Raw genomic sequence first — 18,528 nt, forward strand, 5'->3', positions numbered from 1 at the left:
TAGAAAAACAGATTCTGGATATGTCATACTGTAGGAAAGCTGTTTTTAGATTTGGCTAGAAATGACTGCTTTTTTGAGTTTCCTATAAATGAGTGGTGATTATAACTCTAATCATCTATGGCAATATGTCTATGTAAAAAAACCCCACTAGTTCTTCCTTGGTTTGGTAGTGAGTGTAAAAGTATATAAAAGTTTAAAGATGTCAGTTGAAAGAATAAATACACATCGAGTGCCTACTACCTGTAAGACATTAATGCTAGACACCATGGAGAGTGCACATCCCTAGCTTGATAAACAGGACCTCTATACTCCAGAACATTACAATGTGTGGACAGAGACAAAATACAAAATATACTGGCAAAAAGATATCACACACTGCTTTGTAAAGCTAAATGTTCAGGATGAGGCAGACAACTGGTTCTCCAACTGTGCTCCAAGGAACCCTGTGATTTCTTAAGGAGACCTCAAGCAGACAAAGGGAAAGCTGAATAAGTAAGGTTATAGGACACCTCCCACTTCTCTCCTCCACCAACTGCTTTGTTGTAGCTGGGATTTGGCGTAAGACTTCATTGGGGGCAGAGAGAAAGAACTATTCTGTTTAAAAAGAAAAATGCAGTGAAGTTTGGTAGCCATTGGTATAGGCAATGATGAAAAATTAGGTTGAAAAGTAAGAAGTTCCACTGGGAAGGGCCCTGAATGCCAGGTATTTTATTTATCCAAAATTAGTCTGTAAGCAATACAGGCCATTGTAGATTTTGAGATGGTATAATAAAAGCAATGCTTAAGAATTTCTTTGTGATAATGCCCAAGATTAACTGCAAGTGATGGAATTTGGAGTTAAAATTAGTTAGGAAATTACAGTAATGTTTAAATGCAAACTATCAATTTGAACAAAGAGGAACAAAGAGAAAGACAAGAAGTGAATGTAACATTACGAAGGAAAAGTTTACAGAGCAAGGTAAAAAGAAAGAAACTACAACTTCCTTCCCAAACTTAAACTGAAAGAATCCTTGATCTGTATTACTCCACTATAAGCAGCTGAATAATGGCTGAAAACAAAGTGAATCTTTTTTGGAAGTGCACTATGTTGAGCTAAAAGAATAAATCTAGCTAAGCTTGCTTCTAAAAATCTATAATAGGTATTTTTATATGTCCAGTCATAGAATAAATGACCATTCTACTTTATCATTTGCTTCAAAGGAAAAGAAGTGATAAGGAAAGATTTTTGCTTTTATCTCCAGAAGTTGTTTTATAAGATATTGTTAACTTTGAAATGACAAAGAAATAAAAATGACCCTTTAAAATAATCATCACAAAATTGTTTGCTTATAACTAGAAGGAATCTTATGACGCAGACTTGCATAATGGCACTGCGCACAGAGGAAAATTAATAAATCAGCACCAGGCAGTAGAGCAGATGTGCTCCAAGTGTGTTCTCACTTTGAGAGGCTCAAAGATTATGATGCCTACCTCACTAAGAGTCAAAAGAAAAATTTGTATTAGTCCGGTATAAAGACTGTAAAACAATATTGCTCCAATCTGAAAACGAAATTAAGAAACAACTTTCATTTGTAATAGCATCAAGTATAAAACTTGTACCCTGAAACTACAAAACATCTTTTGAAGACATTGAAGATGACCTAAATATAAATGAAAGGACATGCATACAATGTTCTTGGACTAGAATATTTAACATTGTTAAGATGGTAGTTGATCTACAGACTCAGTGAAATCCTGTCATTTTGCAGAAATTGGCAAGATGACTCAAATTCACATGAAAATACATGAGACCCAGAAATGCCAAAACAATCTTGGAAAAGAAGAACATAGAACATAGGGCTTTAAGGACTAACACATCTTGAATTTAAAACTTACTACACAGGTACAGTAATCTAGACAGTGTAGCACTGGCATAAAAATAGACATATAGAAGAAATAGAATTGCGAGTCCAGAAATAAGTCCTTAATTTATACAGTCAACTGATTTTTAACAAAGGTACCAAGACAATTTAATGGGGAAAAAAGTCTTTGCAACAGGTTGTTCTTGAACAACTAGATATCAACATATGAAACTATGAAGTTGGATCTCTACCTCACACTTTATACAAAAATTAGGCCAAAATAGATCATACATCTAAATATATGTATTTATATGTAATATAAATACATTTAAATATGTAATATAAATACACTTAAAAAGTTGTGGAAAGGTCTTCTCTTCCTGGTAGCTCGCTATACACAACTATCAGGAAAATGCCATTATTCTGTTCTCTAAGCAGCAGGTACATTGGACTGTGATCTCCGTAAAAAAATTCCTGAGCCCTGTAACTCGAAGTAAATATACCACTCAAGAAACAAATGAGAGAGAGAGCCTTAGCAAGACAACTGAGGCAGAGGCTATTAGAAGAGCCGAGGTGGGCGGAGCCCTAAAGGCTGCAGCTTCAAAGGGGCACGTGCAGCAGAGGGAAAGCAGAGGTAATGAGCTCTAAGAAGCACAGTAAATCACCTGAATAAGCTATTTCCTGAGCAACAAGCAGCTCCAAGGAAAAGGAGAGCATGTCAAGTCTTTAGTTTCAGTCCAAACATCACCTGTTTTATTTTAAAAAATTAATTAGGAATTAAAAAAACATTCAAACCAAACCACCCAAGACATTCTGTTTTCTTTTGAGATCTGACTTAAGTACATTTTTGAGCAAAGTCTGGAAAGAATCAACTTATATGAAAAAGCAAACCCAAAAGTACTGTTCTCGTTAAAAATATTTAGTTTGCAATTTGTGTCTCTGTCCCTCTTACAGAGACCAATGAAACAGCCTAGACTATGACTAGAAACAGACATCTCAATCAATGCACCATTCAGAAAGGGTACAAGGTAGAGAGGGCTTCCCAAGTGACCACACAAATACTTTTGATGCTACATTTTGTGATCCAAAGTTTGAATACCTAGAGTCTGTAGCTCTAGTTTGCTCCAGAATACATTAATAATAAAAAACCTTCATATTCTTCCTGTGTAAAATGAATAATTAAATTTTATAGTACTATAAAATGACATAAAAACAGAAAAATATCCCTAAGAGAAAAGTATTTCCTACTTAAAAAACAATAGTTCTTATTTTTCCTACTAAAAAAATATTTCTATTTGTTAGATGTACAAATTGGATTCTGTAGTTAAAACTTTAAGCAAATTATTTTTTAAATAAAATATTTAACCTTAGTTTTTCTAAGCCTCCTAGTGACATAAAAGGAACTGTAATTAGTAATTTAACATTTAAAAAGCAATTCAAAAGTTAAAGAATGAGAAAGAAAGGAAAAGGAAATAAGTAATTTTGTAGAAAATTTAGGGCAAAAAAAAGTAAATTCAGAAATATTCAAGAATCAAAAAATGAAATTTAGGAACTGAACTACCAGTACTATTAGCCAACACAGTAGTCTTTTATAAAAACTTACTCTCAAACCTATAGCCAAAGTGTTCAGAAATAGGTAAAGAAAAGGTAAATGAAATAAATGAATTCCAATTCTTACAGCCACATGCATGCCTTTCTGTTTCCTTGGTAAATATACAAAACAGTTTACAGATGCAGGCTGTTCTGTTCTAATATAAATTAGAAGAGCAACTCTTCAAATGCACATGCTCACTTAAAACTTTTTGCCAGGGATCTCTAGGTAAAAAAAGCAATCAGTTTTATATTTAGTCAGATAGAATAGAAATTAAAATGGAGATAATTTATCCACTTTCTTTCACCGCCCTGCTTTATTACTAGTTTTAACATAGTTGCTATTCATAAGACTCCAATGAGACTCCGCAGAGCAAGAGAAAATAAATCTAAAACCAGAGTAGCAACTGGGTGTACTAGCATCACACAATACTACCAAGTAAACTGTCCTCCCGAAAATGTCCCAGACTAATTCTGCGCTAAGTACTAGAGAGTTCGACAACAGAGTGTAAGCCGTTCTCTGAGTCCCTCACTATCACAAGGTAAGTACCAATCTTTCTCACTCTTACCATTCAAGCAAGCTGAAGAGAAAAAAAAAATCACATCCCATTGCTTTGAAACTACATTTCTTTGACTACTAGTGAGGTAGACTATCTTTCCACATGTTCATTAGACATTTGTAAAAATGCTTTTATTCTATTTTTCCCAGTTTTCAACATGTCTTCTAAAATGTATGGTACTTCAGATGTATTTAATTTTTTTATAATCAAATATTTCATTATTTTATTTCATGAATTTTTGCTTTGATGGCAAGCTTATAAAGTCCTTCCCCGTCTCTAGATGATATCAATTCACAGATTTATGCTAGAATTTCCATATAGTTTTTTAATGCTTTTTCCCCTTTAACCATTTAGGTTTCACGTTGGTGACTGGTGTGAGGTATGAATCTAATTCCCCTCAAAGTCCCAACACCATTAACTGCATAATCCACCTTTACTCCATATTTAAGTATTATCTTTATCATATATTAATAAAATACCTATATAAATTGTCTTTTTTGGATTCTGTATTCTTTACCACTATGGTAACTATGTTTTTTTGTTTGTTTTTTATCCTCACCCAAGGAATTTTCATTGCTTTTAGAGGGAGAGGAAGGGAGAGAAACATCGATGGGGGAGAGAAATATCAATTGATTACCTCCTGCGTGTGCCCAGAGAGGAGACCAAACCTGCAACCTAAGTATGTGCCTTGACCTGGAACTGAACCCACATCCAAGCCACACTGGTCAGGGTGATAACTATGTTTTAATTCTAATACATTTTACTGTATGGTAGGGCAAGTCCTCAAATTTCTTTTGTAGAAAAGAATTTTCAAAATTCTTCTGTTGATACATACTACATTATAAACTTTAGAGTCATTTTGTCAATTTCTACAACACAGAGATATTATCTTTAAAGATTTGAGGACAACAGACAACTTTACAGTGTTACATACTTCCATTCAAAGTATGGAACATCTCTCTACTTGGTCAAATATTTTAGGTCCTTCTGCAGTGTTTTTATAGTCATCATCTTATCCATATATATGATGTTTATTTTTACACACTTTAAATTCTGTTCCTATTGTGAATGTTTTTATTTTATATTGTCTAGCTGATTAATGCTATTAAATAAAACAAATTTTCATTTCCATAAATATCTTGAATCAGACCACCTTACTTTTATTAGTATTAAATAATATTTTAATTTTGTGTAAATTAAATTCTACTTTATGCTATTTCTACTTTTTTGCATTTTTAATAAAAACATATTTTTGACCTTAGCATACAAATACAGCAGAGAAGTTCTATATGTTATAAAAATGTATAAACAAAAATTTTAAGCAGAAGGCCACCTTATTTTAATAAATAAGCAACTTCCTACTATGTATCTCAAATTACTCCACTTAGCTTTCCCTCACCTATTCTACCTTACCATTTTATTATTTCTTTAAATCTCAATAATCTCTGTGCTACCTGCACAGTGACCTCAGTAAATGCTAGTCTACTTGCCCCCAGTATGGACACATATCCTTCTTTTACTAGCCCACAGCAAAGCTGAAGCAATAAACTTCGTAATGGTTTAGTTTTCACAAGAGAGCATCAGAATATGGAGTTACTTAGAGCTGGCTCACTAGAAAAGCGACTCCCAAAAAAGCCCAAATCAACCCTCCTTATAGGGCTTTCCTGTCCAACTACCTGGACAGGCCCCAGCCGTTAGACCACCTGCCTATCCGCTACCCCAACTGCCTACCTACCACAGGGCCTCTCCTCCCTCCTGCCCAAAGGACAGGCTGTTGATCCTGATCAACCAGCTTTAAAGCTGACTGCCCATCCAACTTTAGCATTTCCTGTCCGTCTATAAAGTCTACTGCACTCCTACCTCCAAGAACGTGCCTATTCAGCTGCAAGGCCTGCCCACCCTACTAGAGTGAGCACCAACCACAAATGATTTGAAACACGCTTAAACTTCTCAGAATCCAAGGCTTCCCAGGCCATATCCTGCTCCAGGATCTGACTCTTCCTAAACAGCTGCCATTGCACTCCTAGTGTCACACCCTTCAGAAGAGATCCCTCTGTTACTCACAGGACCTTGACCTATCAGACCTACAGGGCAACCGCAGGAGAGCAACGGTGCAACACTGGAATAAAATAATCTGTTTGATATTATTTCATACTGCTCTCTAAATCACACATTCACATCCCAGCTTCCCCCAATTACAACTTGTCTCAGGACTCCATTTGGAAAACAATGCCACCAATTTCAATATCCCATTTTTCTTGATTTTTTTCACATGGCTTGGTACCCCCAACTCTGAAAATGCCTAGAGCAGAGCTTCATAACATGAAGTATATGAACTCCCTAGGGAACTGTGAATACCATGGAATTAAATGTAAAAGTCTGTATGTGTGTTCTTTCTAGGGTGAAGGTATATAGTTTCACTAAGTTCTCAAAAGGGACCCAAAATAGATTAAGTCTTTAACTTCTCTGTACTATCCATAGTGACAAACACAGCAATGTACACATTCTACAGCTCAGTAATATTTGTTGCTGGGCTATTTACATAAGACCACTTATAGCTTCCTCACTCATTACATGAAATTAGAAGGCTCTAATTTCATTCATTCAAAAGACATTTATATTACACCTGTACTATGTGCCAAAACACTGTATTAGCCTCCAAGGATAAAAAAAAGAAAAATACAGTAGCCACATACAAGGGGCTCAAAGTATAATAATGAGAAAGATAGAAACATCTAATTATAATATAACATGTTATAAGTAAATAATATGACCATTATGGGGGGGTTATATATACTAGCTGAAATTATGAGTGTATATAAGCAGCTGATATGTGGTAAGCGGAGGGCAAAGAAAAACACTGGGAACACAAACAAGTTAAGGGCACTGTGATGGCAACAAAGCCCAAAAATAAAGTATTAGAGGAATGATTAATAAGATACATGAGAAGAGCAGATTCTGAAGGAGGGGAATCAGCAGTGTTACATACAGCAAAGACTGAGAAAGAATACAAAAAACCAAGCAATTAGAGGTTCCTGGAAGCCTCAGAAGTTTCCAAGTTGTGAGTATAAAAGGCAGATTATAACGGGATGAGAAGTCAGTAGAAAATAAGAGTTAAGAAGTTTGGATAAAAAAGGAAGAAAGGCAGTACGGCCACTAGAAGAATTCAAGATAAAAAGGGATCCTTTTGGGATGAGAGGGATTTGAATAGGTTTTCAGGCTAAAGGGAAGGAATAAGTGGAAAAGAAGAGGTTACAAGTTCAGAAACACAGAGGTGATATGAAAGAGCAAGAACTCAGGAATGGCAGAATGGACAGGGTCCAGGGCATGACTGGAGAAGGTGAGATTACACAGGAAGTGAGACATTCCCTCTACTAAAAACCAAAGGAAAGAGAACAAGGATGGCAAGGAGGAAGACAAATTTGTAGATGAAGGAGGGGCAGACAGTTGGTCACGGAAAGCATTCCCAATAATCATATATGATTTTTCTCTTATGGTGACAAAGGAGCTGGTAAGCAAAGTGATTCTTCAGGCTAAATCCAATTTGAATGGTCACAAATAAGGAATTAAATGAAATTACACAGTATTAGATTACAGTCAAAGCATGAGTTTAGAGACAAAGTATATTCTGTGTTATTTCATCAAAACCAGTGTGGTATATATTTTTGATTAGACCTAACAGCCCAAATGCAGTAGGAAAATGATCCAGGACTAAAATGGGCAAACTTTTTCTGTGAAGCGCCAGTCATTAAATGCTTTTTGGCTTTGTAAACCATATACTCTCTATTGTAACTACTCAATTGTATTACTGTAGCATGAAAGCAGCCACAGATGATGCACAAAGAAATGGCATAATTGTGTTACAATAAAACTTTATTTACTGATGAATGGATTTGGCCCACAAGCCTTAAGCTTACTGACTCCTGTTCTTTAGTCTGAGAATACTACAATGGAAATAAAGCAGTAGAAAGAACCACGAGGAAGAATGAAATAAAAAGTAGAAGAGAAGCCACAGAACTAAAAACATAGTTGAGTATTAAATCAAGGAGTAACATATGAATAAAGAGTAATAACAAGAACAGCAGAAAGGGGATGAGGAAAAAAAGCAGGTAAGAAAGGAACACTAGAAAGAGACAGGAAACCAAGTAAAAAACAAGTTGAAATGATATGCCAATTGCTTGAAAAGAAAATTAAAGGAAAAATGAAGAAAAAAATGAATGTATCCTAGATCTGTTTGCAATAGAATTTTAAAAAAAAGGATAAAATGCTAATTTTGTGTGTATAAAAGGAACTCACAAGTTTACAAGATGTAAAGCTATTTTCATTTTGCCCATAAATCAAACTGGTATATGTATAACATTCAAGAAAGCAAATGAAATTTACTTACCATATCATAACAAGATTATCAATTATTTCTAGGATTCTTATTCATTTGCATTTGTGTATATAAATATGACAAGTTTGAAAATTTATTGAAATCAGTGAAGCTAGTTAGCATTAAGAACTTAAAAGCCACATCAACCTTACTAACTTTATAAAGCTTCTCCAAAAATAAAGCCAAAGACTTAAAAAAGAAAAGAATCTCAATCCATATAAAAATCAGAATTTTATACTACATTGAAAATTTTGGTTTTACTTTTGGCTTTATTTGTGGGGAAATCCTTTAAGGTAAATGCAGATTTACTGACACAACTCAGCTAAACAAGATAGAAGACCCCTAATTTATGTCACTATAGCATAACATTTAAGAACATGACTTGGAGTGAGAGAATACTGGGTTTGTGTCTTCATTTTACCAAGTTACTTAATACTGTGACTCAGTTTCCTCACCTACAACATATGGATAATAATCATACTTTCAGAAAGAAGTTGTAATGACTAAAATGAAACCAATGCACACAAACACATAGCAGAGAGTCTGACACACAGAATATGCACTCAAAATTTAGTTATTATCAACCTTAAGAGCTAGACATCACTATTACAAAGAAAATTAAGAGAAAAGCTCAGAAAGAAAACAATGTCCTCCTTTTCACTCACCTCTATAAATCCTTAAAAAAAATAAAAATAAAACATCAATCCATCTACCCATTTAAGATGCATAAAAGTAGTATCAAACTAACACCAGCAGACTACTCAAGATAATCTCCAGTTTTGAGACAGGAAGACATCTTTGAGGCAGGGAAATAAAGTACCAATCCTCAAGACCCACAGAAAAGAGCCGTTTCTAGGATCTTACATGAAACCAGTGGTTCACATCCCTGATTGCACCTCAGAAACACATGCCCAGAGCCTCTCTGAGGCTAATTATAATTAAGTCAGAATCTCTAAATATGAGAACTAGACATTTTTAGAAACTCCATGGATAACTAAAATATGAACCCAGAATTAAAAATCAATGGTTAAACCCTACCTTCCTTTACTCAAAGCGTCTAGAAATCTGAGTAAGTCTTTAACACAAAATAAAAGCAGTAGTAAATTCCGTGACTTCTATTTTTTATAATTAATGAACCATGCCAATTAATTACTCTAGGAAAGTTTTCTCTATACTGACAGCATCTCCATAATAATACATTTTTCTTTTTCCATGTTTAAGGATTTTTTTTTAATTATATTTTATTGATTATGCTATTACAGTTGTCCTGATTTTCCCCCTTTGCCCAACCCCTCCACCCCCCACTCCCCTCAAGCAATCCCCACACCACTGTTCATGTCCATGGGTCATAAGTATAAGTTCTTTGGCTTCTCCACTTCCTATACTGTACTTTACATGCCTGTGGCTATTCTATAACTACCTATTTATTTGTACTTCTTAATCCCCTCCCCTCTTTACCCATTCCCCCACACCTCGCTCCTATCTGGCAACCATTAAAACACTCTCCATGTCCATGATTCTGTCTCTGTTCTTGTTTGCTGTTTGTTTTTAGATTCAATTGTTGATAGATACGTATTTTTGCCATTTTATCATTCATAGTTTTGATCTTATTTTTCTTAAATAAGTCCCTTTAACATTTCCTAAAATAAATGGTTTGGTGATGATGAACTCCTTTAGTTTTTTCTTGTCTGGGAAGCTCTTTACCTGCCCTTCAATTCTAAATGACATCTTTGCTGCATAGAGCAATCTTAGTTATAGGTCCCTACTTTTCATGACTTTGAATATTTCTTGCCAATCCCTTTAGGCCTGTCGTTTCTTTTGAGAAATCAGCGGACAGTTTTATGGGAACTCCCCTATAGGTAACTAATTTCTCTTGCTGCTTTTAAGATTCTCTCTTTGTATTTAAGCTTTGGCATTTTAATTATGTGTCTTGGAGTGGGACTCTTTGCATCCATCTTGTTTGGGACTCTCTGTGCTTCCTGGACTTGCAGGTCTATTTCCTTAACTAAATTAGGGGAGTTTTCTTTCATTATTTTTTCAGACAGATTTCCAATTTCTTGTTCTTTCTCTCTCTTCCTGACGCTCCTATGATGCAAATGCTGGACCTCTTGAAGTTATCTTGAAGTTGAGGCTGTTTGCACTATCCTCATTTTTTTGGATTGTTTTTTCTTGACTGCATGGTTGGTTTTTTTTTTTTTGCTTCCTTATGTTCCAAATCATTGACTTGATTCTCAGCTTCATCCATTCTACTGTTGTTTCCCTGTAAATTGTTCTTTATTTCAATTAGTGTATCCTTTGTTTCTGACTGGATCTTTTTTATGCTGCTGAGGTCCTCACTAAATTCTTTGGGTATCCTTATAAACAGTGTTTCAAACTCTGCATCTGATAGATCGCTTATCTCCATTTCATTTAGCTCTTCTTCTGGAGTTTTGATCTGTTCTTTCATTTGGGCCATGTTTCTTTGTCTCCTCATTTTGGCAGCCTCCCCGTGTTTCTTTCTATATATTAGGTAGAGCTGCTTTGACTCTGTCTTGGTAGTGTGACCTTACATAGTAGGTGTCCTGTAGGGTCCAGTGGCACAGCCTCCCCTATCACTCAAGCTGGATACTCAAGGTGCGCCCTTTGTGTGGGCTGAGTACACCCTCCTCTTGTAGTTGAGCCTTGGTTGCTTTTGGCAGGTCAACAGGAGGGATCTACCCAGCCCAGTCAGCTGCAAGGATTGGCTGTGACCACTGACCACCAGCCTCCAGCCTCCACCCTCCATGGAGGATCAGCTGCAAAGGGGTAGGGTGCTCTGATGTGGTCTGTAGCTGTCCACTGGGTAAATTGACCCTGGGGTTTCCTGAGTGGTACAGGCTAAGGTCAGCCTCCACCTGTGTTTTGCCTGGGGCCACCCTGCCTGAGCTATAAAGCAATCTGAGATGGCTGCTCCTTGTGCTGAGCTTGGAGATTCCCAGGTGAAGCCAAGCTGTAAATTTAGGCTGGCTGCTGCTAATGCAGGACCTGTGGCTCAGAGGCCAGCTGTTGCTTGTATGAGAGGATTTAGGTAGTTGTGTAGCAGGAGCCAAGACCAGCCATTCTTAAGGAAAAGCAGCTTAGGTGGGCCCATAAGTTGGGTGGGGCAGAGCCTCTGGGGGGTCAAACAGTGTTAGGTTGATGGAGTCTCAGAAATGGCACCATCCTGCCTGTGGGGGACAGGTTTACAAAAGGGACAATGGCCTCGGCTCACCTAGATGCCAGACACTTCAGATTCTCCCAGTATGCCAATGGTGCCTTTTAAGCTGCTACCCCCATGTTGGAGCTCAGAATGTGAGTCAGTTTGCGGGTTCTTTAAGAGGAATGGCTTGGGGTTCCAGCAGTTTCTTCCACCAACTCAATCCCTGCTGATTTTTTACAGCCAAAAGTTGTGGGGACTTATCTTCCTGGCACTGAAATCCTGGGCTGAGTGGCCTGGTGTGGAGCTGGGACTCCTCGGTCCTAAGATATCCCTCCTGAATTTTTAACCACCACATGTGTATGTGGGACCAGCCCATTCTGTGTCTGCACCCCTCCTACCAGTCTGAATGGATGTGGTTTCTTTAATTCCCTAGTTGTCAGACTTCCATTCAACTCAATTTCTGATGGTTCTGAGTGATGGCTGTTCTATATTTTAGTTGTAATTTTTACATGGTGGTGTGAAGAGATGAGCCATGTCCGCCAATGCTGCCATCTTAACCAGAAGTCCCATAATAATACTTTCATAGAAGGCAACTTCTGCCAGAATAGTGTTAAGAATCTGGCTTAAGAGACCAGAAATCCTAAACATGTGACTTAATACTATTTTCAGGATGCTATGCACTGGACACAATTGTATAATTCACTAAACCTCTATAGTCTTTAAATTAAACACCTGAAATTACTCCACTATTGGATGTCCTCATCAAGAAAACTACATAAAGCCCCAGCTAGTGTGGCTCAGTGGATTCAGTGCCGGCCTTCAAACCAAAGGATTTGGTTGGATTCCTAGTCAGGGCACATGCTGGGTTGTGGGCCAGGTCACCAGGAGGGGGCCTGTGAGAGACAACCACACACTGGTGTTTCTCTCCCTCTCTTTCTCCTTCCCTTCCACTCTCTCTAAAAATAAATAAATAAAATCTTTAAAAAAAAAACTATATAAAAATATATCCATTCACTTACTGAGTGTACTAAACACTGTCAAAGCTGTCACTCTGATCTTTGTTTTCTTGGCTTTCGACATTAAACACAAATTACTTGAGTAATAAAGACATAATAAAATAATAAACAAAAAATAATAAAAAAATTAAGATATGAATTTTGAAGAGGATCAAAGAATGGGATACTGTATCTCCAACTAACAGTTAAGTTCCAAATTTAGGAAATGCCAATTCACTTTAAGAACAAAAAACAAGGCATATCATGAATGGCTGTTAGCTAAATGTCCTGGTACCCAATAGAACAAGGAACATTTTGCTGTTGTGGCTAATATATTTTCCAGAGTGCTGTGTATTAAATTGAACTAAAATTTTATTTTCCCTTTGCCTTATAATCCAAAGTCAATTTTTACATTTAAAACAATGAAATACTTCAATAGTATAAGTATAAATATATATTTGTACCCCTACCCATAAACAAGATCAACTCCAAAGGCAACAAGTAAAAAATGACTTGTTTCCTTGTATGGGCCACTATAGGACTTTTAGACAAAGAGTTGTGAATCAAAGATACAGACACACTGCAAAGCAGTTAAGAGTACCTAGCCAGCACTGCTAGCTTCTGAAAAGCAAGGTGAGTATAGGTGAGAACCCTGTTAAGAGATCCAAGAGAAAGGCTTTAACCTTTGGGTGGCTTGCAACTTCTAAATAACAGCGTAAAAAAAATTAGCACAATGAAAACAGCTGTAGTCATAAACTGAATCATAAAAATTAACAACTGTTGAGTTACAATTTGCAATAGAAGTAACTACGGAATTTCACCAAAAGAAAAAAAATCAATGTAAAAATTTTAGAACCAAGCTCAAAATTGCCCAAAGAGTCAACATTACGGAACACTCAGCACTGCAAAGTATGTTCCCTAAGTGACTAACAGCAATTCCTACATTTTCCTCAATGGATACTTAAAACATACTAAATTTTTAACATAACTACATCATTGCTTTTATATTCTCAAAATGTAGTCCCGCACTCTTAATGTTTTTTCTAAAATACATGATCCACTTTACTATTTATCTTCATTAGGTAATCATTTTCTATCCACAGCTCTCTGCCTTTCCACCTTAGTCCCATGCTTTTGATTTCTTTCCAGAGCATTTATAGAACCATAAGCATAATAAAACTATACGTGTTATAAAACTAAAAAATTAGAACAAATGGGACAAGAAATTTTCAGATGCATAAAATCAGTAGCATTCTAAACCATGAAACTGTAGAAAATCCTTTACAAACTATTTTTTTTTAATACAACGCAAACTGTCATTATCCTACTAAAAGCACCAAGGAATCTTCCACTGAAGTTTTAAATATTTTCCAACAAAAATGTATTAAAGTTCCCATTTGTCTTTATCAGATTATTTTTAAAAGCCCATACTTCTTTTTTTAAAAGCCTGTAGTCTGCTTGAACATATCTTATAAACCATGAAGTGTATTTAGGAAATGAAAACTCACCTCTTCTAGCGTAAGTGGAGTCCATATCTTTAAACTGTACCACAACAAAGTCTGAACACTTGAACAAAATACTCTCCATTATTTCTTCCCGTTTGGGCCCTGAACTAGATTCTGTACTTTTCTCATGTGCAGCATCAAGTACCAAATCACACTAAAATGAAAAACACGAGTAAATATTTAAACATTTATAAAATAAAACTTGACAGGCATTCTTCAGCACATCAAAGTACTATTCTTACATGCCTTCGGCAAAAATAATCTATCTTAAGAGAACTTATAATTATACCTTTTTCTCAGAAATATAATCAGTTATCCTTTCCATCATTCTAAAATCCTTTCACCTAAGAGTTGGTCTTTGCTACCACCGTATGTCTTAAGCACATTAACAGCAATAAAAAGGTAGACAAATGAACAACACAATCCCTCCCTCTTCTGGTCCACAATGCTTGAAAAGGTCAAAATATTTTAATAAGCACACAAAGCAAGAAGTCTTTTTGATTATACATACCATGTATAAAATAATCAGTATTTGAAATGAGTAAAATCCTTCAAAGTGGTTTTAAAAAGTGCTTTAAAGGTGAAGCACTGAGAGCATGAAAATGTGACAAACATACCCACCTCATAACTACAGATTGCTAAATCAGAAACTAAATAGACACTGTCGGGAAACCACACAAACAGAGGGTAATTGATGAGTCATGAGCTTTCACATTTAACAAAAAGGAAAAGAGTAAAAATTACCTTAGGACTGTATGTTTTAAAAACTCCTTCATATATTCCTCCATTTTTCACTTGTACTTCACATTTGGATCCCTAAAACATATAATGAATTTATCAAAGAAACAGTGTGCTACTCAGTCATGGGGGGTAATTGTTTTCAATTTACTTTTTATAGCTCATCAGGCTCCATTCAACATATCCGGTGTTCACTTGAAAGAATAAATAATTTTTTAACATCAACAATACATTGAATTCTCAAAATTCTTTTGAGTATCCTGCTCAGAATTTACAGTATGAACTTAAATACTGAAAGTTAAGTATTTCTGACTCCAGTTTTATTAGGTGACAAAATAATGCACTAAAAAATTACTAATATTATTTTGTACACAGCAGGGTTAACAAGAATGTTTTTTATAATGAGTGTTACAATAATTTGGGTAGAATTCTAATCGCTTTTTTCTAAATTATCCTGATTAAATATGACCTAAAAAATGTTATATAGAAAATCATTCACCCACATTTTATAACTTCCTAAAATTATTCCACTCCCAAGGCAATTTCTCCCCAATAATCTGATAACTTACAACAACTGATGTAAGTATATGAACCATCCTCATATTTGCATAGATTCCATCAAAAGTTATCTGAAATATTAAGAAAAAACATTATTAGCAATCAGTATTTATCCTTGCATATATATTAAAATTAACATTTATTTTGTTACAAAATGTTTAGTTAGGTTTGTAATACCTTACATGCATTAAAGAAAGATTTGGTTTACTATAGTCTTTTGCTTCCTTAGAGAATAGAAGCTTAGGTTTTCAAAACGAAAATCAGTCATACCAACTAACAATGTTTCGACTACACATAATACAAAAAGCAAAAGTGAACTTACATTTTTGAGAAAAGACAAGACCATAGGAACAGACTACACAGATCAACGGCTGGGGAGTAGGTTTCACTATAAAGTAGCATAAGGGATTTTTGGAGGTGACAGAACTGTTCTACTATCTTGATTATGGTGATTGTTATAAGATTGTATGTACCAAAATTCAGAGACCTATACACTAAAAGGATTGAGAGTGTCTTAATAAATAAATAGAGCAGAGCTGGGGCATCTCTATAGAAGACCCTTGACTACATGCTCTCAGCACGTATGAATCAAGCATAGTCATACTATATGGATTAATCAGCCACACCACTCCTTATTACACACTACACAAGTATGTGTCTCCCTGACTCTACAAAAGGAAAATTCATCCAAAAAAGACTAAGTCTCAAAAATTACTGAGCTTCTCATTTATCTTCTTCCATCATGTGGAACTTATACCTTCTCCCATTCATACCCAATTTAATTTCACTGATAAAAAGTTCTAAAATTTAAAACCAAAAAGGCCCTTTCCAAGGGGGAAAAGTGAAAGGAATAAAAGATAGCACATTAATTCCAGGTCAAAAACCCAAATTACTCTGCAAACTCCAGTTCTGGTATTCCACTTACTTTTTAGGAGTTAGATCTGCCTTCAGTTATTTATAAAAGAACACATGGCATTATTATACATGAAAAATATTATTTACAGATAATTTCACCATTTATACAGTCATCATCAAAAACCACATATAGCTAATAATTTTATACCAAGCAGTATTGATCTATTAAAGAAATCTGAGCCCTGGCCCATGTAGCTCAGTTGGTTGGAGCGTTGCCCCATAACCGAAGGGTTGAGGGTTCGATTCCCCATCAAGGCACATGCCTAGGTTGCGGGTTTGATCCTAAGTCGGGTGCATGTGATCCCCAGTCTGGGTGCATATGGGGGGGCAACCAATCGATGCTTCTCTCTGGCATCGATGTTTCTTTCTCTCCCTTCCTCTCTAAAAACAATGAAAAAAAAAGTCCTCAAGTGAGGGTTTAAAACAAAATTTATGTATATACACACATCTATCTACCTACCTACCTATCTACAGGTTCTGGCAGAAGTAACACTATTGAGTGGTCGGTGGGTACGTGAATGTCTCGCACAAGATGGACAGCAATTTGAACATTTCACCTAAAATGTCATATGGTGTGCTTGAGCATGGTATTGTTATGTTACAGAATTACATGCTTATAATTTTGTAATAAAAGATTTTTATGTAATAAAAAAGGGGCGTTATCTGTGCTGGCCCTGTGTATATATCCGAGATATAACACTGAAGGGAGGGGATTTTTTTTGCCTTGGCTACTGGTCTATGGTCTAGAAATCATATTTTAGTTACCAATTTTTCCAAACAAACAACATTCAAATTACTTACCGTAGACGGAGGCAGTCCCTTGTTATTGTTTCGACCTCTGAAAAGATTAAATATTATGTTTATTAAATTCAACACGCTAAAACAAGCTAAAAATATTTTCAAATTTAAAATATCTTATAATCTATTCAAATACAGCACAGGTGCTCAATCTGTGGGGCGGGCTCATCTATAGGAAGTATAAAAGCCATCCAAGTATGGTGCGGCTCTGTCTAAGCTCCGCGGGCTCGGAGGCCCAGAACAGGTATGGGTCGTGAAAGGGAGAAAGGAGGGAAGAAAGTGAATGTTATCAAACTGAAATAAATGAAGCAAAAATAAAAATAGACTACTGGAATAACCAATACTAAATATAATAATCGTTACTCCAAAAGTAACCAATCACTCTGTTATAAAAAGCTACTCAGGAGCAAAACATAGATTCTATTCCTGATGTGCCTGACGTCAAGTCACCTCCCACATTTTCCCCTCACCTCTAAAAATAGGCACTGTGTTTACAACTGCAGAAAAACATCTGAAAATAAGTTAAATCATTGAAAGTTCTTTCACTTCTAAATAGTAAATGCCTCTGTCAGAATCTATGTAACAAGTACCTCCCACCCCCCTCCCCCGAAACAATGCAGCACACCCACAAAGCCAGCTACCAAGTAATTTCCAGTAATATGGACTCTATTTTCAAGTTAATTAAATTAGAGAACATAATACACCCTAAAGCTTGTTCCATTAGGAAAGACTAGGCCCCTTATGAAATGAAAAAAATTAATAAAATGAAATGTTATATTCCTTATAAACACTAGTTACTTTGGAATAACAGAACTGGAATCTCATTTTGATAAAATTACAACTCTCAAATTAAGCCACAAACTTAAAACATTCAAAGAGAAGCACAATTCAGGTCCAAAAAGTCTAGCAGTACGATCGTGCCAATCCCAGGAAAGCAGCACTGACCTAAGCACTCTGGGGCCAAGCTGACTGTGATTTAGTCTCCAGCTCTGTCACCTTCTCTCATCCAGAAAATAATGTCTTGAATCAAAACACCTCTGAGATTCCTTCTGTTACTAACATTCTGATTCTGTAACTCTTTGTCTCACACATAGCACAGACAGAGAAATTCCTAAAGTCTAAGAAATATGACCGATAATTTATCATTTATAGAACTGACTACAAACCAGACACTGAGAAATACAACATCAAATCTCTCACCCCTACGTTACAGACAGGTGAGGAAACCAAACCGTAGCAGTTAAACATCTTGACCAAAACCACCCAGTTCATAAGCAGTAGAGTAGCATTTGAACCAGGTGTTCCAAAGTCCAGACTTTTTATTTCTAAGTTATGATGCCTCTCTGAAATTGCATTTCAGGGAATAAGTTAATCTCACAATTAAGCCCAATAAAATTTGTACCTTTTTTTTAAACATTATTTGAATTTACTAGGTTTTTCTATTTATTTGTAGTCTGTAGCCAAAGGGCAAAAAATGGCCAAATCTTGCTTAAAAG

At 35.7% G+C, this 18,528-nt stretch overlaps 1 protein-coding gene across 6 annotated transcripts in view; it reads right to left on the minus strand.

Moving 5' to 3' along the window:
- Positions 1-18,528, minus strand: part of ATXN2 (ataxin 2) — a 93,806-nt gene that overhangs the window by 51,792 nt on the left and 23,486 nt on the right. For all 6 annotated transcript variants that reach the window (XM_053928759.1, XM_053928758.1, XM_053928755.2 and 3 more), the window contains exons 2-5: positions 17,036-17,072; positions 15,331-15,390; positions 14,768-14,839; positions 14,027-14,177 (exon numbers count right to left, since the gene is read on the minus strand). In XM_053928759.1, coding sequence (XP_053784734.1) covers positions 14,027-14,177; positions 14,768-14,839; positions 15,331-15,390; positions 17,036-17,072 — 320 coding nt within the window. The remainder of the gene's footprint in view (positions 1-14,026; positions 14,178-14,767; positions 14,840-15,330; positions 15,391-17,035; positions 17,073-18,528) is intronic.

The sequence above is a fragment of the Desmodus rotundus genome, chromosome 7 (assembly GCF_022682495.2).
Source record: "Desmodus rotundus isolate HL8 chromosome 7, HLdesRot8A.1, whole genome shotgun sequence".
NCBI classification, from domain to species: Eukaryota; Metazoa; Chordata; class Mammalia; order Chiroptera; family Phyllostomidae; genus Desmodus; species Desmodus rotundus.